Genomic DNA, 24345 nt, shown 5'->3' with positions numbered 1-24345 from the left:
GTGTCTACCTTGAAAATTTAGCGTGCTGTATATAAAATATAACATGCCTAGTAATTATTGCAGTTAGAGAGTTACCTTACTGTTTTTCCCCTGTGAAACATATGCATTGTGAGTGCCTGTACCTGCTGCTGAAAGCACTGCCCTTTGGGTGGGAAGCAAGAGCATTTGAACATTTTACTGAAATTTTGAGCCATGTTAAAAAGTATACGTGAACTACGTGCAATTTCACGTAACTGCACTGTTTGGCAATACATGTGGAATTCTTCTCTGTTTACATACTGATCTGATAACCAGAGAACTTAATAGCTGGGCTTTGTGAAGACCTTAGCGAGTGTTCAAATGATCTGTGAAATTAGTTTTATGAAAAAAATACTCTTTTGTTTTCTGCAGCAATAATGAGGATTAAAGGGACACAGAGGTTGACCTGTCTGTGTGATAAAGCTATCCTTTCATTGTGAATTGAGATGTCAGTCTCTGGGATGTGAGCTGTGGTTTTTCTGGAGGTTGGGAGAGTATTTTGGGGAGATATCATTACATATTTGTGCTATTGTTGTCTCTTCCCTGGGAGCATGTTGTTGATGGCTGCTGTGTATTTGATTAGGAGGACTTCTGTCTCATCCAGTGCTGCTGCTCAGCTGGGAAGGGAATGTAGGAACACAGCTGTTGTCACTGGTGGGTCACTCACAAAGGCTGTGCTTTGGTAACCAAGTTAATATTCCTTTGGGTGGATGGATTCAAATATTTTCCGCCATCGGTGGTACTAGTGGTATTTAAATGAACCTGAAACCTTTTGAGAAATCCCTTTGCCGGGATCTGTAATCTACTTCAGTGAAAAAATCTGGCAGCATTAGGTTTGTGTTTATTTGCCACCACCCTGCGTGCCTATGTTTATGAAATTTATAATCGTTGTAATTATAATTTGCATACAAGAAAGCAGACAGTTTTTATTCCTGTAGCTGGGATGGGAACAACTGAGCGAAGTTGTACAATCATGTCAGCATTGTGTAATTTGCTCCTTCTGCATATATTGTTTTGTCTATGGAAAAATGTAGTGTAAGTAATTTGTACAAGTAACATTTATTTATGGACTGAAAGATGCATAGATTGAAAAGGATGTTTTCTAGCCGACTGATTGCAGAAGCAGGAATGCCGAGTTCTCATCTCCTCTTTTCTCCCGACTTGTAATAACGTGGAACAAACCACTTCACCCACTTGTCTGCTGTTCTTTTTTCTCACCTGTAATGTAAAACTGGTGTCCCTCAGGGTACCCGGGCGGTAAAAAGCCAACATAGCGCTGAGTGTTATTGGTGTCACTGGTGTGATTTAAGTCATTGTTCTTACTGTATATTCTGCAATCAGAACTTGTTTCTTATTCTTTGCAAAGCTTCATATTTTCTGCTCTGGTCCTACTAAATCATTTCATACCTGCTGGATTCCTTCTGCTGTCTTCCATTAAAAATGGGATTCAGACAGATCCATTTTGTATCGAGGCTCCTTAACTTTTCCTTCGCTGTCGTATGCTTTAAGCAGTTGTCCACAAATATTTTAAGTGAGAGGCTAATCCCTGAAGGCCGATTAAAAAGTCTGGCCCTGCATTAGCACTGGCTTTCGGGGAGGAAGATTTTATGTAAAGTTTTAAGCTTTTGAGCATTTTGGTGGGTTTGCTTAAAATGCTTCAGACTCGAGACTTTGACTTGTTAGGCGGATGATTTAATTATATCTGCTGAAGTTGGAGCCTGTGAAATGCAGTGCATGACAGTAAATTGGAACATGCATTTTTGTAAGTAAAGTCAAAATTTTTGCCATTTTTGTTAACCGCAAAACCCCTCCCAGGAACAGGGAAGCTTTTTCATTCAAGAGGCTGTGTCCACGTAGCTGCGTACCTTGGCGCTCAGTGCAGGGATGAACTGCTGTCCCTTTGGGAACCGGTTGGGTTTTTAAAGCATTAAATGGAAATACAGGCAAACTGCTGTTGCACTTACTTGTTTACTGCTAACAGGTACCATGTGTGAGTTACTTTTTTCCATTTTTAAGGGGGGAGAGTCTTGGAGGAGAATTAGAAATACGTAACTTAAAAGTTTGAATTGTGAGGTTTATTTTTTCAAGAGGAGTCCATGAGATTTATCCCGGTGCGTGGAAGGTGTAGCAGACCTCAGAGCCGGCTGTGTTGCAGGGTCTGCTGTTGCCCAGGCGCAGCACGGCTGTACCGTGTATGTGCGGAGTTTGCCGCTGACCGGTTTCTCCCTGTTGAACGCAACTTGCATTGTGTGGGCCAGGCTGTGAATTGAGGAGGTAATTGAATTATGGACTAATGGAGAACTGCAATTTCATGTTGCAAGAGTTTTTGTGAAGTTCCCAGTTTGAGAATCCATCTTTTTGGTGAACTGAGATCTTCAGTGACATTAAAAAGTACATATTTTTATAAGTTAATGTACTGTGTACATTTAGACTACAAATTCTCTATTCACACAACCAGTATATTGAGTAAAGAAGGTTTTTAGGCATAATGTGATTCTGTTCTTTCCAATACTGAGTAAATATTTCCATTTCTGTTCAGACTTCTCTTCTGACCTCTCTGTGGAGCCTTGTCTATGAAAGGGGAGAGCAGAGTTAATGTAGCCTGGAAATGATTAAATTCCTGAATTTACTAATTAAATCAGAAAGCAAGAAACCCTTATTTAAAGCATGATCTTTTCTTTGCTAAATATTTATATTGCTCAGATTTTTCCTTTAGATATAACCATTTCTCATTACAAGGTGCTGATATTACCAGATACAGCTTTTAGACTAAATCTGAAGCATGCTTTTGTCACACCTCAAGTAGCTGCTGTCTGTTTAAACACTTACATAGCTAATGTACATAATTCAAAATGTTAATGTTTAATTTTAAAAATTGATGACTAGTGCAATTCTCTACCAGTTTGTTTTGTTGTTTTTTTTTTTTTCCCTTCAATGTGAATAGTGTCAACCTATATTACAATAAGATCTGGAAACCAACTAAAATGCTTTCTAATGCTTAAAATACTTAAGAGTATTAGGTAGTTGGGAAAAGAAAACTTTCATCAAAATGTTTTGCATTTAAAAATCAACTGCCTTTTTTAAACACAGGAAGTCTTGGCAGTTCGTGTCGATGAGCTGTGGCGCTCAGTGCTAAATTTTAAGGTTTTAAAAAATTGTCACAGTTTTTTTTGTGTGAAGGATCTGAATTTTTGAACTGCTGACCTGGCCGTGCTGCAAGAAACTTAACGCTTCGTTTCACGACAGTGAAAGGCTTCATATCTTATGTTACCAATCTTTTAATAAAGGGTTGGGTGAGATTGTTTAATGTTGGAAGACAGAATTATTATTTTGTTTTTAAAGTCAGGTAGTGCTTTGGGTTTAGGCTGCAGGAGGACGAGGTTGAAGGCAGACTGAGCCATGCCCCAGCCCCGTGTCGGTGCCCAGGGCCTGGGGGACAGCTCTCCCCTCCTTGGCACTCTCGTGTCACCCCAGGAATGGCAGCACCCCAGGAATGGCAGCACCCCAGGAATAGCATGAGCCCCAGGAACAGCGAGGCAGAATAAGGCAGCTATTTTTGGGGTCTTTTTTTTTTTTTTTTTTGTAGAAACCTTTTCTGCTTTTTGCTCTCTTCATTCAGTAAGCTTTGCCTGTGGATATATGCATGATGAATCCCTTTTGCTTCTGTGAGTGAAAGATACAGCGCATGTACGCACTCTCTTGCTTTTCATTGTCTAAGTGATAGGGAGGAGAAACCTTTATTTGTCGTCAGTTCTGTCTTCTTAAACATATTGATGGTAGTTTGTGTAGCTTCATTGTAAAGAGACAGGTTTGGGCTGTGGTGGGGTCTAGATGACAAAGATACGCAGGTAATTCTGCTGTTTGTACAGAAAAGGGTTGTGCATTCCTTTCACACACATGAATGTTTCTTTATTTTCCTTTTTCCTACAGTTCTCTACATCCAATGATTTTCTTCATTCTCCAAAGTTAAGGCCCTCTCAAGGAGTACCAGTCAGTGATGAGTTATTTTTTAGTAGAAAAAGAGCTTCAAGGAATTTATTTCAGAATAGTATAGATTTTAACTCTGAGCATTCTTCTGTTTGTGCTGGTAAGTATTAACACAGAAGAGTGTTTGATCTGCTGTTTACAAAACAGATTTAGAAGAACCTGAGCATAAATTTGTAGCTTTATGAGCGTGATTTATCATTTGTTGATTATTTGTTTTGTTATTTATTTTAATTTACTACGAAGAATTGAGTACTGGGCACAGGGCTACGCCTCCAGCTGAAGCAAGTGGCAGCAGTCCCATTCCTGCTCCTGGAGAAGCGTACTCCATCTCAGAACCTAGACCACTGTTTTCCAGTCCTGCAGTACACACACAGATTTTCACTAGGTAGATCCAATAGGGATTATAGATCAGGGTTTTTTTCAGACAGCAAGACCAAAAAGAAGTAGTGTGGTTACGTGAACAGATGTATTGAACAAAAGGACTCAGGGTATCCCTGAAATATAGAGCTTTCTGGTGCTTTTGCAGAGTTAGGAAAAAGAAGTACCATGTAGATCAGCAATGGAGTAATTCAGCCAACATTCCTTCACACTTTAAAATACAATATGAATTGCAGATAAAGCAGTAAATTAAAAGGAGACACAGAATTTTACAGACTTTTGAGCAGGAATACGTTGTTGGCTAGAATAGCAGTTGTTATCATAAAAGGTATGCTGTCAAGAGTTAGCCGATAGTGGTGGCCGGGTATGAAATACCATAAACTGGACAACATGTTGGGAAGGTTGTATTTATGTATGGTAGGCTGTTCAGGAGAGCAGATCCGTGCATATCTATTCTAGATTTGCATATTTTCTCTTTTTGCTTTGTATAAGCAGCTAGGGTAGAAAGCTGTCTGAAGAGTGAGCTCTAAAGATTGTTTTAAAAAATGGAAAATGTCTTGTTTTTGAAAACCAAGTCTGTAGAAGATTGCAGGTATAGTGCTACACTTAATTTACACTAGCAATGTAGACTCAGTGATTTGTATTCTAATAGCCAAAAGGCATGTAAAAAGACTGGGCAAGACCAGACCTGATTTATTCTCTTTGCTTGGCAGTAGGTTATATTCTTGGCTTTGTCTGAGGAGTGCTGACATGTGCGGCATGCAAAGTTTACTCCTAGCTATGCTAGGCATGACATCACTCTAAAGGAACTCACTGCATTTGGGGGTTTTAAGGTGTTGTCTTCCCTTTATTGTCATGTATTCAGAGAGGGGATTGTTCTGGGTTTTTCTTTTGACCCCCTACAATTCTCAGGTGGAAAAGTGCCCTGGAAGAACATTTTTCCAGTTCGTGCCTGTGAACGGTATTATTATGAGGTTCCTTAGAAACTCTTGAATTAAATGCTTTGAAAGTAGTTATATTTTACACTGAAAGTTAGACAGAGAGTCTTAATTCACTATTAAATATTATTGTGTAGTTTTTGTTGAATAACATACGTTAAGTATTTATCTAGTTATTTGTGTTTTTCTTTTGAAAGGTGCTATGGGCTCTCATCAGTCGCAAGTTTCAGGGAAATGTGGAACACTTGGATACACACAGACACGTGGGAAGAGTGGTAGCGTGGACTCTGATTTACAATTCTTAGGATTAAATAACTGTCAGCAAGACAAAGGTATATGGATTCTAACTGTATTGTAAGTCAGTGCATGTTACTTTGGAAATGTCACTTTATTTCTATGCTGCCTTAAGAAATAAAAACAATTACTAAAATGTTGTTCAGTCCCTATTCAGATGTATTTGTGCCTCCCTCCTGTGTAGTGCTTTTCACTTGTGGTTTTTAATCTGCAACCCACACCTTTGGTATCTGACTGTACCAGCATGCTGTATAAAAAGTGGTACTGTAACAGAATCTGAACTTTTTTTGAAAAACTGATTTTTAGAGTTCTGTTAATGATATAGGTCAGATCAGTCCAGCCTGCTTAACAGCAAGGGCCAGGTTTGAGCCTTGCTCCTCTGAGACCGGTTCACGTACCTCTTTTGGTCCCCTCCGAGGTGTGGAGGGCAGCCGAGGTGTCTGAGCAGGTACATGTGCAGGAGGAGGCACAGGCTGCTCCGTTCTGCTGGACAAAACAGCCGGGTGGAATTGACCTCGGTGTGCTGCAGAGATGCTGTGTTGGCACCTGTAAAGCTCTTAATTCTCATAGTGTTGCTTTACAGTACAGCTTTTACTAGACAGATGGCCAGGGCGCTGCCGTGTCAGGTGGCTTTTGCTGCTAGCTTAAAAAGTGAGGCTAGGGATTTGATTGAGTGCACCTTAACCCTAGAGCTGGAGGCTGAGATAAATCAGGACCTGTAACACGTATAAACTTGGCTGTTCATCAGTAGCAACAATAATAAAAATGCCAGATGTACACTTAGTGGAGGAATAAACTCACTGTCCTGAGGAATAGATGGTAATGATACCAAATCTGTGGACAGGGCTGCTTTGAGTCATCCAGCTGTGTTGGACAAGGGATATTGCTGACGGCCTTCTCGGAAGATATGTAGGAACTTTATTTACTTGGTTTACCTCTAGTCACTTACAGGCTCTAGATACTGTGTTTTTCTCATGCCTATGGGAAGAAAGGAGAAATTTCCTCTTTGTTTTTTGCCCTTCTAATGACAAAGTCAATATTCTCTTCTCTTAGCCTCAGTCTTCAGAAGGCTGTCCAGGTACGTTGCCCACACTTGCTGATTTATTTCTCTGCAAATAGTTTTTGTGCCAGATATTGTTACTTGAGCCTTTCTCTGGTAGCACAACCCACACCTGATGTGGTTGTCTCAGTTTTTCTGCCCTGGGATACCTGGAGAGCACCGGGGTGCTGCAGCCTTGGAAAGCAGCAGGAGCAGAAGACAGAAGACCTTGGAGCGATCTGATTTCTAAAGGGATTTTTTATGCTATAACTAAAGGCACAATTGAATGGTTTTCTTCGGAGTGACACAGACCATTAATAGCTTCTCCTAGCCTGACTCAGACTGTCACTTTTTCTTGCTCCTTGCCTGTGCTTTCCCATTCTCCCAGTTGTGCTGGTGGAACTGGTTGTGGGGCTGTTCTCTCAACAAGATTGCTGAAGTGGCCCAGCGTACAGTGATCCTTCCAGAGGCTGTCAGGAACTTTAAGTTTTTCTTTGTCCACTTTTTCACTTCCATGGCTAAAAGCTTGAGTGCATGAAGGGAACATGTGTCTGCTTTTCATGGGAAACAATTAAAATAGTGTAGTTCCAAGTCATCACTTATCTTTCCATTTTTGACCTACTGGTTTCTTGGAAAAAATAATTTTTGGATTTTTTTTTTTTAAGGGTGTAGAATTTTAAATATTTGTGCTTTATTTGTGCTCTTGTATCACTGAGTTTTGAGAGTGGTGTTTGCAAATTTCATGCTATGCAGGCTTGGAATACATAGCAGCAAGCAACAGAACCATGTTCAATCTACTTGCATCGTTTGTTTTTTTAAATATAGTTCTTCAAAACATGACTGAAATAGCTTAGGCTTAAACTCATTTGATCAAATGCAGAAAAAAGGAAATGGATATTTTGAGGGACAATGCAATTTGCAAAATGAAGTTAGCTGATTTGTCTGTGTCTGCTTGAGTAAAATGCTGACCTTCAGTTTTTGACTGTCTAGATGGTGTATTATTTCATTGTAAATTATTATTATAAGAGCTGTCAGAGGGGCTAATTACCACAAATACTATTCTCTTTTTCTTTGTTCAGTTTGTGCCAGCCTAAATTTTTCCAGCAAGACCCAGAGAAGTTTTTGCAATCAAGCAGAACATATGATGTCCTTCCAAGGTCCTAATGCAAGCCAGGGCACCTTCCTTCTGCCATCTTACCCTCTGTCATCGCCAAGGAACAGCCCAAAGCACGTCTCCTCTGCAGCTGATTCTTCAAAGAAGTCACAAGATAATACCATGAACTTCTCAAACTCCTGGCCTCTTAAAAGCTTTGAAGGACTGCCTAAGCCTCATTCACAGAAGCAGCTTCTCAGTCACAAATCAGGAGATAATACAGGTAGGAATGTCGTCAATATAATGAAAACAGATTTCAGGTTTGCATTTTGAGTGACTTTAAGCAGTAGTCAGAAAACCTACAGTGGCGGATAAATGGGGAATTATGCAATGCTCCAATTGCAATTAGAAACATGAGGGTTTTCTACCTGCGCTAGTCTAGTCACATCACTGGAGGCTTCTTTTAAAAAGTGAAGTCTTTGTGTTCTGTCATAAAGCATAATATGCTACAGCTTTGCTTTTGTTATCAGTAATGTATCAAGGAAAAGTTTTTCTTCAAACTAAAATAAAAAAAAAAAACCAAATCTAGCACTTTCAGAGAAAGGCAATAGAGAAATACCCGTTACTTTTAATACTCTAATTAGTACCTGTGCAAGAACAATATTACTCATTGCATTTTCCCTTTTGGCCTCTTTTATTTGGAAATGTACGTATTGAATTCTCCACACTCAGAATAGCTCTTTAAAACCTGGGTACAAACAGCTACATCTCTACTGAGTAGAATCTGTGCTGATTTCATCCCAGTTTGCACTGACAGCTAATGGCAGAGACTGTTGTTTATGGTCTGATTTCCTGACTTTGAAGACCTCATGTACACATTGGTTAACCTGAAATAGTTTTAAGTTTATTTAATTACAATTGCTTAAGTGATTTAGCTGATTTCTTTCAAATACTTACTAAGGGCTGTCTTATTTTAGGTTAAAAATAGCTTTACTCTCTGTTTAGCTTAAATTAATTCCTAATGACTCATGAGGCATACCTTCTGTGAGCAATACAACAGTTTCCACATAAAATTTTGCACTGATTTAAAGAAATCTGTTTTAAATTTCATCTTCGTTGAGACCCATATTTTTGTGCATATGTAGAAAGTTTCTAATTTAATGCTTTGGAAGTCACCTGTGCTTGGAATGCATGTAACAGTATCCTGTAGATGTGTGTTCATCACTTGCTGATTTTCTGTATGTTGTCCATATGCATTTAAATTTTTTTCTGTTTCTTTGGAGTAACTTTATTGTTGTTACAGCAGCTTACAGGAGAGTTTGTTAGGGCACTAGTCTTTTTTTTTCATAATTAAGAAAGTTAATTACTTTTTAAAGGTACTAAGTGTATGTTGGTATGCACATGCATGAAACTATTTTTTTAAAAGGAGACACTAAAAGTAGAAGAGATTGGTAACCGAGCTTGAAATGCAGGGAGATGGAAAAGGTAGAGTCAGGAGGTAATAGAAAATAGCATGGAAAGAGGCAAATCTCGTAATGATCCTAATGATTTTGTAAAATTGAATATTGAAAAATGTGCGTAAGTGTGTATTCAGGAACAGGTCTTTGGTGCATTTGGGAAACTGATGTTGGAGAAGGAATATTGAAAGATTTTCAAAGTATGAATGGTTTAAAAATAAAGTTAGATAGAGAATCACTGTCTACTGTTGTTCGTGTGAGAGACTTACTTTCATCTGTGTGTGTGTATGTGTGTGTATATTCATACACAGGAATACATGTATACATGCATACCTGAAGGAGCTAAGGAAGGGGTTTGGTGACATCAGGTTTTAAATAAAGGGGAGCGTTTTTAATGCTCATTGTGGAGCCGACTGCTGAAGGCGCCAAAAGCAAGGATTTATTGGCAAAGGAGGTGAACTTGTATACCAGGACGGTGGGTCACCTTGGGTCAAACCTGACCAAGGAAGCTCCTAAATCCTGTCTGAATACTCTTTAGTGTCAGTTTCTTACCTTGTTAGGGAACAGGCCTTTCGTCTGACTCACTACAGCTGTTATGTTCTTACTGGTTTTATTCAAATTTGCTCATACTGAGCCAAACAAAATGTCCTTGAAATGTATTTATAATAGTAAATAAAATTGCATGCATAAATGTGTTTTTTAACACTCACCTCAAGGTGAACAGGAGTTTTCTGGTGTGATATAGAAATGAGACATGAAGTTTATTCTGGTGAGTGCTGTGTTCCTGCCACCCCTCCAAAGGACTGACATCTGCTTGTGTCTTCTTCAGGGGAGAATTTGCAGGAGAAACACTCTCCTCTGCAGCTGAAACCCACCCTGGTGAGACCCCCAGCCTCCCGCCGGGGCCTGAATGGGACCAGACCTGTCCCCCCCATACCCCGTCTCGCTAGCCCACTGCCCGATAAGATTGAATTAAGTGTGACAAAGTGGAGAAACGAAGAGTGTGAGGACATGTGGCTGAATGAAGTGGATAGGAAGCTTGCAGCTGATCTTTCAGAGCTAAATGTTGATGATGAGGAAGTGGATCAAGAAGAGGTTGGTTTAAGTATGACATAATGCACTTTTAACAGTTGATAAACTGTAAGCTTTTCTTTTTCCTAAACGAGAGCCAGAAAATAATGTTTCTGACTTAAATTTTGTGGCAGTCATCACTACAGCAGGTTTTCAATGAGATACCATTGGGTGTCTGATAGAAGCTAAGTAAAGCAATAAATACCAGTGTTGAAGCACACTTCCCGTGTTTGTTCCAGACATATTAATTTCCCTTGTTTTTCTCAGAGCTCAAGTTGTAATTAATGTTTTCAGTTATTGTAGTACCAAGGCAGAACTGCGGGCCTTTATACAGCTTCTGCTCTCATTATCTTGACTTCATTTTAAATTTCATGCCAGATTTAAGTAATAATCCTCTCTTTAGTTACAGCAAAGTGCCCGAAATAACAAATAACTTCCTTGATGAAGGTTCATTTGACTCAGCCTGGGAGTTTCCTCAGCTTCCTGGGGCTGCTGAAGTGGGCTGTCCCTGATACCCTCACGGCATGTCCCAGCTCTCTCAGAATTCAGTCATTTTTTCATGGAATAAAATGAGAAAAACTGATGTGAAGCTGGGTGAATGTGGTGTCACCTGCAGCTGATTGATATGACACAGACACATTTGGCATTAGGCTCGGCAGGTCAGCATCCCTCCTGTATGTGGAAATCCACTAGTAGTAATTTGGGCTAATTATATGTATTTGGTGGCCAGTGTTTTGAGTGTGCCACTCAACCTGTGACTTAGAAAATATTTGAAATATTTAAAACCTTTAAAAATATATAACTTCTGTGACCCATGAGACTTGTCGAACAGACTTATTCTAGTGTTTCCCTTTACTGGTCCATGAAATACTTCGCAGCCAGTGTAGCTGTATATCCTGCATGGCTGTTTCTCCATCGCATGGGTTGTCCAGTGATATTCCACTGTGTATGGGAGGCTGTGTGTACACCGTCCCCTGCCACTGTGCCCGGTACACGCCGAAAGATCCTGTCCCTCAGTCTGTTGCTCAAGTCTCTCTGATGTTTGAGAAACACCAAATAGCTGCACCAGTCTAGGATATAGAAAAATACTGCAGAAGCATGCTGGATTATTTCCAGGGGTCGTGGAGAGGTGGAACTGTATCCGCAGTATCCTCGTCAGTACAAATCTAAACCATTGCAACGTTGATTACATGAGAACCACAGGTGTCAACCGTGATTGGATTTTGTATGATCTTCCCCGCATGATCCCATGCAACACGTCTGTATTTCTGTCACAGTTTATAGAAATTGTTTGAATCTCAAATCCTGTCTTTAGTCCCTGTGGATCTGAGAGCAGCTGCAGTAGGACTTAATGGCTTTGCCTTACTGCCTTTATTTTCCATGCTCTAGTCACTACTGAAAGTAACTTGAGGTGATAAACAGACAGAGGAAGAATTTTTTTTATGTCAGATGTATTCAGCAAAAAGAGGAGAGAATATGCAGTAGCATGAAGCTCTAGTCATTGTAGATTTTCCTGCTTAGCTGAGTAGGAGCTTTGCTTGCTAGGCGCAGTTTTCAGGATTCACTTCTGCATATTTTGCAGCTTTGTGCAGTTCTGTTGTGAAAAGCCTGAGGACCCAATTGTGTGTACTAGCACCCAGCAAATGCTTCCTTTAGTCTATTAAAAAAGATAAGAGCAGCTGATGTATTTTTGCAGGAATCTGTTCTTGTGTTTTGCAAAATGAAGCTAGGAGTTACTGTGAATTTGCATTTACTTGCAGGATAATTACTCTTGTGAAGTAAAACAATGAAAGGGATCATTATGATACTGCATAACCTATGTAAATGGTCAGTCACATTGCCCAAGAGACACGTGCACTGAACGCCTGTGAACTGAACTGAACACTCAGAAACATACTTTCTTTTCCTTAAAAAAGCTTTTTTTCTTACGCAGTGAGTAAAACCTGTGATTTTGTTTTCAATCCTGTTTAGATGCAGAATTCACTTCGATCTCTACGAAACAGTGCAGCTAAAAAAAGGGCAAAGCTAAGCAGCAACATTTCAGATCTTGAAAGTCCTGATTCTGCTCTTAAACTTGATCTGTCTGTGGACTCCCCCTCCCACGCTTCCTCCCCGAGCGCAGGCTCCTACAGTGAAAGCGGCATTTACAGCCAGGAGTCTCTGACTTCACCTGTGTCCACAGTCCCCCAGAGAAGGAGAATAACGTGAGTGGAACTCGTGTATTAACTCTGCTTTGAAATTCTCACACACAGTCTCTGCTGCTGGTAGTTTAATATTAAAGGGGATGAAATCTGTAATATATTTTTTATACAAGATTGTTTTGCTTAATAGCTTGGGTTTTTTTATGTGTGAATTATTTTCCTATCTAAAAATACATTGCTCTATACAATAGCTGCTTAATTATATTCTTCTAGTTTGTGCTGGCTTTTAATTTGAAAGAGTTCCCTGGTGCAGCCATAGTAACACAGTGCAGTGAAGTACTGCGGGTGGTAGTAAATATTTCATTAAGACTGTAGCCTGCCATAGAAGGTATGTGAACCATAGCCTAAACAAATGAGTAAGAAGGAGAATGAGTTAAGAGGAAGGATAAGGTTTGCTTGTTATAGCCTGGAAATTGAAGAAGGGATGGCTTGTTTTTTTGTGATAAGTGGAGGACAACGTAGATGTTTCTTATTACTGCAAATCATGAACTGTTTCCATTTTATTACTGGCAGACTATTGTTATTTAAAATGCCTTCACAGAGCTCTTCTAAAAAGAAATTCTGTGATGACATGCTATTCTGACTGTAAAGAGAAATGAGCCAGTTGGTTGTGAGCAGTATAAACTATTTTATTTTTTAATGAAATAAAAAAAAGTTTTTGAGGAATTTTGCAGATTTCGCAGTATGGAATCTCCTTTTCTGCTCTCTGAGGCCATGATAAAGCTGCTTGTACCTCTGATCCAAAGACATCTTTTATTTTTGTATGTACTAAATGCATCTTTATGTAACTGGCATACAAGTATATAAACAGAATAGGAAGGAAGAGAGGGAATATACAAAAGAAAGGTTTTTGAGACAGAGGGAGGCTGGAATGATTCAGAAACAGAGGGTTTTCACAGTTGTGCAGTCTCAGAACTAATTTATGTGTAGGTTATCTTCCCCATATGCATTACTGCTGAATCATGGTTTTAAAAATATTCTTTAAAATAACACATTCAAATGCTAGAATACCTAAAAAGTCATGACCATAAACTTCTGTGTATAATGTTTTTCCAGACAAGTTTTTTACTAAGGACACGTTCTATACAACATGCCATTTCCATTATTGAGTGACATACAAGCTTAATGTTTTACAGAATTTACAGATACAGAAATTCTGAACTAGCAAGCAAGAGAGGGGACATCTGGCAGTAAGACTGAATTTGTAGAGGTGACAAAATGTATCCTAGAAGACACTGGAAGCCTTGGAATGTTCATAAAAATACCAGAGAGTTTAGTTCAGATGCTGGTTTGCGAGCATTGGAAATCAGCATTGTCGGTTCACAAAATCGATGTAGTTGGGCAACAAGAATGTAGGCTTTTTCTGTTTATTTACTTCTAGAAGAATCGGTTTCTCTACTGATAAACCACCACAGAAATGGGAGCTTGATACTGGTATTAGTGAAGTTTCTGAAGCATGGGCTTTCTTCCGGATCTTAAAAGCAAGTCTTCTAGTTGTGTGTATTTCAGTCCTAGCAGAAAGTGGAACAGCTGCTGTTTCCCTGTAACTATTACGTACCTAGGCACAGTATTTAACAGCACAGGGCTCTGGGTTCAATCTTTAATATTCAAATCATCATTTCAAAAAAGAAGTATCAAGATTGTCTTGTAGATAACAGCATTTTCCTGGTGAATGTCTGTGTGCTAGACACTGAACTGAAAACAGCTCATTTCTGGAAGTGACAGGTTAGTGGATTTGGTCACTCTCATTTGCCATTCTTTGCCAGATTGGAACCAGCATCATCAGTCCCTAGACCAGATGATTCCTTAGCTTTTTGACTGTATGCTAAATTTAGTCCTAGTGTAAAGTTTACTCTTAAGGGTCATCTTTATGGTGTTCCTCATAATGGACCTGCTCATCAAATAATTTCTACTAAATTCATTTTCTTTTTCTACTCAGTGTGAACATTTGTGGAAGTACACTGGAAATATTTGTCCACTAAGTACGTTGGGGAGGAGAAACTGAAATCTGTTGTTGTCTTTGCTGCAAAGTGTTATTTAGCTGGGCTCTGACTAGTGTGTAGAATTGTACTTATAAAAATTTGTTTTATATTTTAACAGGTCAGACACCTTTCCACTACTTGGCAGCAAATTGCAGCCTGCAAGGATATCATCAGCAAGAAACAGAGACCCACATGTTGCAGAACACAATTCCAGCACAGGTATTTCGCTGTTGACATGGTTTAACCCCAGCCAGCAACTAAGCACCATGCAGCTGCTCTATCACTCCCCTCCTCAACTGGACAGGGGAGAGAAAATACAACAAAAGGCTGGTGGGTTGAGATAAGGACAGGGAGAGATCGCTCAACCAATTAACGTCACAGGCAAAACAAACTTGACTTGGGGAAAATTAACTTAATTTATTGCCAGTCAAACCAGAGTAGGGTAATGAGAAATAAAACCAAATCTTAAAACACCTTCCCCTCACCTCTCCCTTCTCCCTGAGCACAGCTTCACTCACGGATTCTCTACCTACCCCCCTCAGCAGCACAGGGGGACAGGGAATGGGGGTTGCAGTCAGTTCATCACACGTTGTCTCTGCCATTCCTTCCTCCTCGGGGGAGGACTCCTCACTCTTCCCCTGCTCCGGTGTGGGGTCCCTCACATGGGAGACAGTTCTCCATGAACTCCTCCAACGTGGGTCCTTCCCATGGGCTGCAGTCCTTCAGGCACAGACTGCTCCAGCGCGGGTCCCTCATGGGGTCACAAGTCCTGCCAGAAAACCTGCTCCAGTGTGGGCTCCTCTCTCCACGGGGCCACAGGTCCTGCCAGGAGCCTGCTCCAGAGCGGGGTTCCCCCAGGGTCCCAGCCTCCTTTGGGCATCCCCCTGCTCCGGCGTGGGGTCCTCCCTGGGCTGCAGGTGGAGATCTGCTCCACTGTGGACATCCCTGGGCTGGAGGGGGAGATCTGCTCCACTGTGGACATCCCCGGGCTGGAGGGGGACAGCCTGTCTCACCATGGTCTTCCTCACGGGCTGCAGGGGAATCTCTGCTCCAGTGCCTGGAGCAGCTCCTCATCTCCTTCTGCACTGACCTGGGGGTTTGCAGGACTGTTTCTGTTACATGTTCTCACTCTGCTCTCTGCTGCTGTTGTTGCATGGCAGTATTTTTCCCCTTCTTGAATACGTTCTCTTAGAGGCGCTACCACCGTCGCTGATGGGCTTGGCCTTGGCTGGCGGCAGGTCCGTCTTGGAGCCGGCTAGCATTGGCTCTGTCAGACATGGGGGAAGCTTCCAGCAGCTTCTCACAGAAATCACCCTGTAACCCCCCCTGCTACCAAAACCTTGCTGTGCAGGCCCAATACAGCTGTGCTCTTCAATATATACCTTGCTTCATTGATGCAACAGAATGGTCACTTGATATGTCTTTCTTACTTGTTCAATGAGTTCAAGTCCATTCAGCACTTAAAAAAAGGTAATTGCTAGGCGCTGTTTGGTCAAATTGAGATTATACTGCGGTACTGCAGGTGAACCAGGGTTTCTGCCTTTCTCTGTCAGGATAAAATGTGTTACTGCAAATGCCACCTGTGAGTATGTGCACTTCAAAATTCATTGCAGTATTGTTTGAAAATTCATTGGACACCAGCTGGATAAGAGTAGGAAGGGTCAAAATGTTGCAAGAAGTTAATTTCCTCGTAGGAAATTGAAGTTGAGTGATGCTGTTCTGTTTTACGCTTACAGTGAAGTACAGGTAACTGCAGATTTCTGTAATTCAGCTGGATGGTGGAAAGGTACTGAGGGAGCTGTGCCCACAAAGTTCTTTTCTGACCTCTTCCCAAAGACTACTCTGTTGCACCCTGTTGCAGCCTAAGGAGCAACATATATATTTTTTCTAAAAAGTTTGCAAAACTTAGTTCAGTTAAGATTGGACGGCATCTTACAGACCTGAATTTGCAAAGCCATCACATTGAAAAACCGGTAATTGCTACTGAGACTTATGATCTTTTTTCACAAATTGAAGCTATTGCTCCTCATTTCAGCTGAGGTCACTTTTCTCAGAATAAATTAGCAAATAGGTTTTTCAAGTAACAGCATAAGTCAGAAAGCAAATACTGCACGTACATAGAAATACATATTGTGGTTAATGATTTTGCATTCATTATATGAAAAGACCTTCTGCAAGAAGTTGACCTTCAGTGTAAAATAATAAGCAGCACATTTATTTTGCTTATTGAGCCAGTTAATCAACCAGGATGCACAGCACTGGACCTCCTGTAAAGAGCTGACAGCCTACTACCGATAAGGTCATTGTAATACACGTACAGCTAACTGGTGAAGACAAGTCCATCACTCCCACTACTGCCTGGGCTTGGCCTGTCACACAAGTCAAATCTCAAAAAGCTCTGAATTTTTACACTGGAACTTGGAGAACTTGTAAAAATCAGTTTGGTATTTAACTGGTATCATCAGATGAAAGGTTTTTTTAAACACTGAACGTAAATCCCCCTTGCTGTAACTTACCTCATTACACTTTTATTTTATTTTGAAGGATGAAAGATTTTCTTCTTCCAAGCAGCTACCTTTTTTTTGTATTTTTCTTTCCCTCTTTCATTTTCTATCCTTTAGACTAACTCCTATTTTTTCTAGCTTTCCTTCACAGGTCAGACTTTATGGACTTTTTAACTGCTGTCATCTAGGCTGTTTTCAACAGATCTACATGCAGTACCCATACAATGCCCTTTGTGCACTTTGAGTTGAAAGGATAGTTATGGTTGCATTGTTGTAAAACATGCAAAATCAGTCCTGTCCTACCTGAGTCTTGTTCTTCTTGGATCATTCTTGTAATTTATCATGAGGTCCTTGAATTCAGATCCTGTCCTCAAGCATGCATATATGCTTCCCATTTGCTGACCTTTATTTGAGTGCAGCATGCTGCCTCATTATCCAGCTGTTTGGGCAAAATATTGGATAGTACTGGATCCTGAACAGACTGCAGCAGAACGCTGCTTGATACATCCCTCCATTTGGAGAATGAAGCTTTTGGTAACTGCTCTGTGTACGTATGGGACGATATGGCATCTCTCACTTCTTTCCAGCCCACAGGGACTGTTGCTGTGTTATAAAAGGAGACCAGATTTCTCTGATCATACTGTTTTCTGGTGGGTGCTTCCAAATACATTAGTTTCCCTGGTACAGTCCTGGGAACTGTATTGCCCAGCATATGGGTCAGTTATACTCTGGCTCCTTCTTCAGCTTTTTTCTTTTTTTTTTTAAAGAGTTTTAAGACTTTTACTCTTTTCTGTTCTGGAAAATTAGTTGTCCCTTACCTATCATTAACTTGCTAATTGAGGTCAGATTGCTTCAGCTGTTTCTCTAAGATTAATTTTATCAGCTTCTTTTAGCTTTGTTATAATAGTGGCAACTTTCAGATGTTTCTTAGTTCCCGAATTCTTTCTGTAACGTGTAAGTTTGTGCAGCTTTTAGTAGTTGACACGTTGAAAACCTGTCTGCCTGCTGTCAGGCCTGTAGCTCATCTTTTGCCAGGGTCCTGACAGTTTCCGAGGCTAGAGGGTGCTGTTGTACCAAATACAGCAATTAATGGATCAGTTGTGATGTGTGAGGTCTTAATGTTGATATATGAAACGCTATAACTACTAGGCTTCACTGGGACAGTGCAGAAATTCATGGTCGAGGAGTTCTTGGTCTTTCAGGGGATCTGGCCCTATAGTAATTTTCCAGAGCATCTCACAGCAGCCAGGACCAGGGCACTGTCCGTAGTGTTCCTTGCTGGGAGAGACTCACCATCTCAAGTATATCCCTCAGCAAAACCCTCCCTTCAGTTTTCATCCCCTAGCAGAACAAAACACCCTGCTCTGATCCAAGTTCTCAGCTGAAGAAGAGAACACAAGAAACCTTTTTAAGGATTTCAGTATGGCTCTTGATCTACGTGGACATGGTTGGGTTGACAGCGACGGCCACCAGTGCAGAACTTGAAGACAAATGGGCATCGGCGGGTGGTAGGAAACGCATCAGTACCGTCACGCCTGCGGCAGTGGGAAGCAGATCTGCAGGCTGGTACCCCTCGTAGCACGCCAAGGAAGATGCCTGGGTCACTCTAGTTGCTGGCATTGCCAGAGTTATGTCACCTTGGTGCTGCCTATCGATCCCTTTAATTAAATGCAGGGTTAGTTCTCTGGAATTTGTGGAATATGTAGTAAAAGCACATAGATGAAAAGACTTCTGTCTTTTTAGGTATTTTGATTTTAGGGGTGTTTGGAAAAGCAGAAATGATCCTTTAAAGGATTCCTGAAGTAATTAGCGGTGGTTTTGTTTTTGTTTATTTTTTAACCAAAACCTAAAATGTGTTGAGAATGTTTTGCAGGCATAAAAATGCTCTGTTTCTATTGTCTCCAATTGTAACATTAAAATGTGTTATATGACTTCTAGATTTCTTGTGGTTTAACTAGTATTTTACTATTTTCACTTAGTTGACCTATGACTTAATTTGGCTTTTAATGTTGAATTACTTAGTATTCAGTTGTTCATATTTGAAAGACTTTAAACTAAAAAATAATTTTTCAAGCTGAGCTTATCAACCTGGGTTTATCTGTAGATGAAAGCCTTTGCATGTGAAAGATGAGTAGAGCCTGAGCATCTTTGTTGAAATGCTCAGATTTCTGTAGGCAAAAATGCTCATACTGTATGCATAAAACCAGTCTGAGGGACTCTGAAAATGTAACTATTTGAGAATCCTGTAGTACACAGGAAAAACTATTTCTAATTTTATTTTTAATATTTGATTTTTTTCCTTTTGCATGGCCAGCATTTGATGATAAGGGGACTTCTAACGTTAGCATAGTTGGCCAACGTGTGAACTGTGGCAATGGGTGTGGAGATTATGAGGACAAGAAGCAAGAAGTGTCACGTACTATTTTTCAAAGTCAAAATACGGAATACCAAAGAAATTTTAAGCATTCAAAAGGTTTGTGAGTCTGCTGTTCATCTGAGCTCTCATTTGTGGCAAAAACTGAAGCTGTGTGTATAGCCTTTTGTAAAACAGGTTTTATAGAAAATACGTTTCAAGGTGTTTAGTGTGGGTTCCTCTTTTCTAGTCTTTATATTATGCTAACAAGTTTGGTTTTTTTCTGACATTGACTAAAATTAGACTGCCAATTAAATTAAAGTTAAAAGTCAAGTGATAGTACATAGCATGTAAAAAGGACCAAATTGCTATATATCTCAGTCCAAATAAATGAACAGCTTTAAATGTTTGGTTTTAAATTATTCTGTTGTTCATTGGTGAAATTAAGGAACTTAAACCATTATATTTCACGTTTCAGTTTTAACTGTGTCATATTAATGCATCCTAGGAGCTACTGTTCTCTAAATCAGACTTGTATGTACGGTACAGATGTATTTTCCAACTATAAGCTTGTTAGAATAGAGCAGCAACTTTTTTTTTTTCTGAACATCAGAAGTAAAATGTGGAAGTCAGTTTAAGGAGCATATGATTTCACTCTCTCTTGTTCAGATCTCCCTCAGAGTGGCTGAAATAGATATCAAGTAATCATGTTTTAGTGACAAATAGAAAATTAAATAGACATTGAATAATGAAGAAGATCTTTGTCCCAATAAGAGACTTTGTTTTCTTCATCTCTTGCTTCAACCTTAAACATGGACAGTTTTTGGTCTATTTCTCAAGGTTTTCTAGAACTGGTGGAGTGCTATTTTGTGTGAAACATTTAAAGCTGAGCAATGGAAGTTTATAAGCAGATTTGTAAATCCTTGGGTTTTGGGGTTTTTTTTGTTGTTGTTAACACCTGCTTATCATGAGATACCTGTGAAATGGAAGTTTGTAAGTTTTTTGTGCTAGAAGCTGAGGTTAGGACAGAAGGTCTTAATCTGGGGGTGGGTTCCAAAGACGATCCAGTATTTGATGCCCATTCAGTTATGTTCTAAGAGAGAATTGCTCATGAAGCCTCAAGTTTATATGCAGGAAAATCCCAAAAGACCAGTTTTGACAGTTCTCGAATGTTAAAACTTGGAACATTCAGAAGCCGATGATTGTGGGAGGACAAAATAACACTTTCAAGAGAAACCTTTTCACTTGATATTTCTTCTCATAAAGGATAAAAAAAGAGAGCTCCAAAATTTAAAGTATGTAATCAGGTAATTAGTAAAGTAAAACAGCATCTGTCATACTCTTACCTGTGATTATTTTTGGCAAACTAAAGATTGAGATGAGGGCAGAAAACGTTAATAGTGCTGTCAAGAGTCCCAAACTGTTGAGGTGCTGCAGCTTGCTTGGTAGAGGGCATTTTGTAGCAGCTGTAGATGTAGACAGAGGGCTGTCAGTTCACCAGAGTCTTTCTCAACTGGGATGGTTCAGTAGTCCCCTGGCTTGATTTGTGCACTTTCTAGTAGGTAATCAGGCTTTGCTAAATCATCTTTTCTGCTTAGAAACTTCAGATTATTCAGGTTAAATAGCAAAAGCAAATATTGCCCTTCTTTTGTCACAAACTATCATTTTTATTTGCAACTAGTGTAGGCAATATGGAAGTATATAATATATGTTATCCACTTTGGTGAAGAATTTGAGGGACTGCTAATTTATATGGGAAACAGCATTAAGTGCTGCTTGGGGTATTTTAGCAAATTATGTTTTGATTCAATTATGCTGAATTATGTAAGAAACAGATCTATACTTCTGCTAAGTGAGTTAGAAACTTCTGGTTTTTTTCAGTGGGATCAGTTGATTTAAAAATCCTCTTACAAACATTGGTTTTCTTTATGATCTTTTTGCAGAAATTTTGTTTGCTCTATGCTGTCCGTGATTTTGAGGATATCGATATTTAATAAATTCTGTTAGTGTCAGTAACTTGAAAATATATTGATTCATAAAAGCAGTATATTCAGATGTCACTGTATGATGACATTTTAGAAGAATAAAACATGTATCAGAGGGTAAACTACATGATCTACATTGTGTGATTTTTTTTTTTATTTTTTTAAGGTCTTGCAGAGTCAACATCTAGTTTTCCACAGATGAACAATCTAGATTTCACTTCACCAAGTGTCCTGTCTGAAGATGCAGTTGTAATTGTTGGTAAAGGTATTACAAAAGCAAAATTATCTCCTATATCTCATCATGTTATTAAAATGAGGGAATACGTACCATCATAGAGTGGGAAAAGAAAAATAGATTCTGTACAACATTTTAGATTGTGAACAATCTCCAGTTTAGGTGGGAATAAAAAGAATTATGCTTGAAAGTTTTGCAGTTACTGGATATGCTATTCCATTCCAGAAACAAAGAATGACAGCAAGTTATGAAGGTTAGGTCTTGGTTCTAGCCAAGTGTGCACACATGTGCATGCATCCATCCTACTCGGCAGAATAAAGTAAGAGTACTTTTGGGTGGAAAGTGGCACTGATAGTGTAACAGCAATGTTTTTATCTCCTTGAATTACTTTTGGTTTTCTTTAGTTTTTACTGAGTTCTGCTGAACAGAATGGTTATTTTGGTGAGGGCACAATATGATATGCCTTTCAGGTGTTTTTGGAAGTCCTCCTTCTGCACGAACACACAGCCAGTCCCTAACGTGTGTAGCGAATGGAGATGACCAAGCTGTCAAAGAGGAGACTGAGCCATCATCAGGGATCTCTGGGAGAAGCATCCAGCAGAACAGGGCTTCTCATTTCCATGTTGAAAATGTAGAAGAGGTAAGAATTTCAGAACTTTTTTACTGTCGCGCTACCTGGTTTTGCATGTATGAATACAGTTAGAGACAATTTTGCAGTCTCTATCTTACGGGAAACAAGAGTTTGATTAAAATAGCCTATAGCCATCAAGCTGCTTCTCCCTGCTTTTTCTTTTTGGTTCCACGTGGATATTTTATAATGGCAAACTGCTGTGTCAGAAGCTTCCCACCTAACTTGGAAGTCTGGGAGAAGGGCTGCAGGAGGGAGTGAAGCTGGAAAATGTCCTCCTCCTCTCCAGCTCCCACAGCACATAGGAATATGGAAGGAGGAATTGCCTGGGTTTGATCACATCTTGCTTTTTTTGATGGGTGTATTAATCTAGCTCCCTTCATAAGTTTTTTTAAAAAACAGTCTGATTATCTGTCCCATAATACAGTTTCGTGAGGAGTGGTGCTGCTTTTTTAAATAGTATTTACATCTGTTATAACTTGGAACAAGATTTATCTGAATGAAGTGTGATACAAAGTTTTAAAAATTATAAATGAAAATCACAAGTCTTTCTGAAAGCATTTAAAATAACATTTTAAGATAACTAAAACTTTAAGTTAATGATAAACAGTGTCTTAATTTTCTGATTTCCCCTGAAGAGATGAATACTTGGAGGGATGAAATTCAAAGGAGCAAATGGAGGAATGTATTAAATGTTACTGAGTTTTCATGAGGAACTGTAAGCGTCTTAAACATATAAAAGAGTAGGGTTAGATCGCACTGTTAAAGACCGCTACAAAAATCCTGTGTGCTTAAATGTAAGGGAGTTAGCCCACTGAGAAGTGAGTGTATTTGTTAGTTAAAATTCTAGGAAACTACACAATGCTGCCAAGGAATAGCAGACCTTTTCTTGTAGACCTTGGTTCTCTAACTATTCAGATAGTTTAGAGTAAGTGATTGTTTCCCTTAAATGTTTAAGCCTGGAATGTTGCTTCTTTTTGCCAGTAGGACTGCTTATCATGCAGAAAGAACACATTCAGCTCTTTTCAGGATTGGATTTAATATTTAAGTGAATAATTTCCATTTGCTCTGTAGAATAATGGTGAAAATAGTAATTTTCCATGCTTACCTTAGACAATAACAAGAACTGGGTAATAAGTTATTGGGTAACTTGTACATTATATTATACTGAATACCATAGTGGGTGCATTAATTTTTTACAGATAGAAGTAGCCATGTCAAAATCTGCCCAGGATAAGATAAGGCAGAAGAAAAAAGAAGAAAAAGAACACAATCATAAAGAACATCAGGAAGTCAAAGACCTCGAAGGAAAGGAAGAAAACCCTTGGGAAAGACTTAAACTGAATGTACCAGAGAAAATGACAACAGAAAGTGAGGATTAGTGTTTGTCTTAAATGAATAATAAACTGTTAAATGCTGCTGAAATGAAAATTAAAATTCTGTGATAATTACCAAAAATGACTGTTTAGTGTGACATGAGGTATCACTAGAATTAATTTTACACTGCAGTTTACTCTGTAGTCAGTTGTCAGTCTTCTAATGCAAATGGTGGAGAGTAAAGTGCTTATGGGAAATATTTGAAAGACTGTAGCTAAGAAAAATTTCAAAAGACAAATTAGGACTCAAAATACTAGTTTTTTCCTTTTTTTCTGATTTGTTGTTGTTGTAGTTTGGACATTTCCTTCTATTTTCTAGAGTTAAATCTCTGTGGGGATGTATTAACATCATCAAGAAATTTATCTTTGTCATTAGAAAACGTGACCTTGAATCCTTCATTAAAAAGAACATCCAGTTTGAAGAAGACAAAATGTTCAGCTTTGCTAGATTCTGGTAAGCTGTTACAGTAAACTAAAGACTGTTAAAATATTGGGTCTGCGGAGTGGGACAGTTCCAAAATACAATCAGGTTTAATATGATTTATTTGTATAATGGAGAGTCCTGAGGTGCTCTGGAAGATTAGTACTTTGGGGGTGGTGGTGAAGGGGATCTGAATTCATCATTGCTCCCTTGAAACATTTTTCATCTATAATTTGTTAGGAAGACATTTGGAACAGGAGAGGGTTTTTTATTTGCTCAGCAACTTAGTTGTTGTAATGTATTTATGGCAAATTGACTCCCTTCTGTCTCCAAGAAAAACATTTCTGGGTACATTTTGTCACTGAGATGCCTTTAAAATATGCAG

At 39.3% G+C, this 24345-nt stretch overlaps 1 protein-coding gene across 3 annotated transcripts in view; it reads left to right on the top strand.

Moving 5' to 3' along the window:
• The window catches only part of TOGARAM1 (TOG array regulator of axonemal microtubules 1), a 45670-nt gene that overhangs the window by 8325 nt on the left and 13000 nt on the right, over nucleotides 1-24345 (top strand). For 2 of the 3 annotated variants that reach the window (XM_049828355.1, XM_049828357.1), the window contains exons 2-12: nucleotides 3949-4105; nucleotides 5519-5653; nucleotides 7734-8030; nucleotides 10034-10299; nucleotides 12247-12479; nucleotides 14577-14677; nucleotides 19277-19435; nucleotides 21467-21565; nucleotides 22006-22175; nucleotides 23366-23534; nucleotides 23859-23993. In XM_049828355.1, the coding sequence (XP_049684312.1) occupies nucleotides 3949-4105; nucleotides 5519-5653; nucleotides 7734-8030; nucleotides 10034-10299; nucleotides 12247-12479; nucleotides 14577-14677; nucleotides 19277-19435; nucleotides 21467-21565; nucleotides 22006-22175; nucleotides 23366-23534; nucleotides 23859-23993 (1921 nt within the window). The remainder of the gene's footprint in view (nucleotides 1-3948; nucleotides 4106-5518; nucleotides 5654-7733; nucleotides 8031-10033; nucleotides 10300-12246; nucleotides 12480-14576; nucleotides 14678-19276; nucleotides 19436-21466; nucleotides 21566-22005; nucleotides 22176-23365; nucleotides 23535-23858; nucleotides 23994-24345) is intronic. The other variant, XM_049828356.1, reaches the window with a different exon arrangement.

Source organism: Accipiter gentilis, chromosome 25 (genome assembly GCF_929443795.1).
Source record: "Accipiter gentilis chromosome 25, bAccGen1.1, whole genome shotgun sequence".
In the NCBI taxonomy this organism is placed as follows: domain Eukaryota; kingdom Metazoa; phylum Chordata; class Aves; order Accipitriformes; family Accipitridae; genus Astur; species Astur gentilis.
The sequence above is the reverse complement of the archived record's forward strand: the minus strand, read 5'-3'. Positions and strand labels throughout refer to the sequence as shown.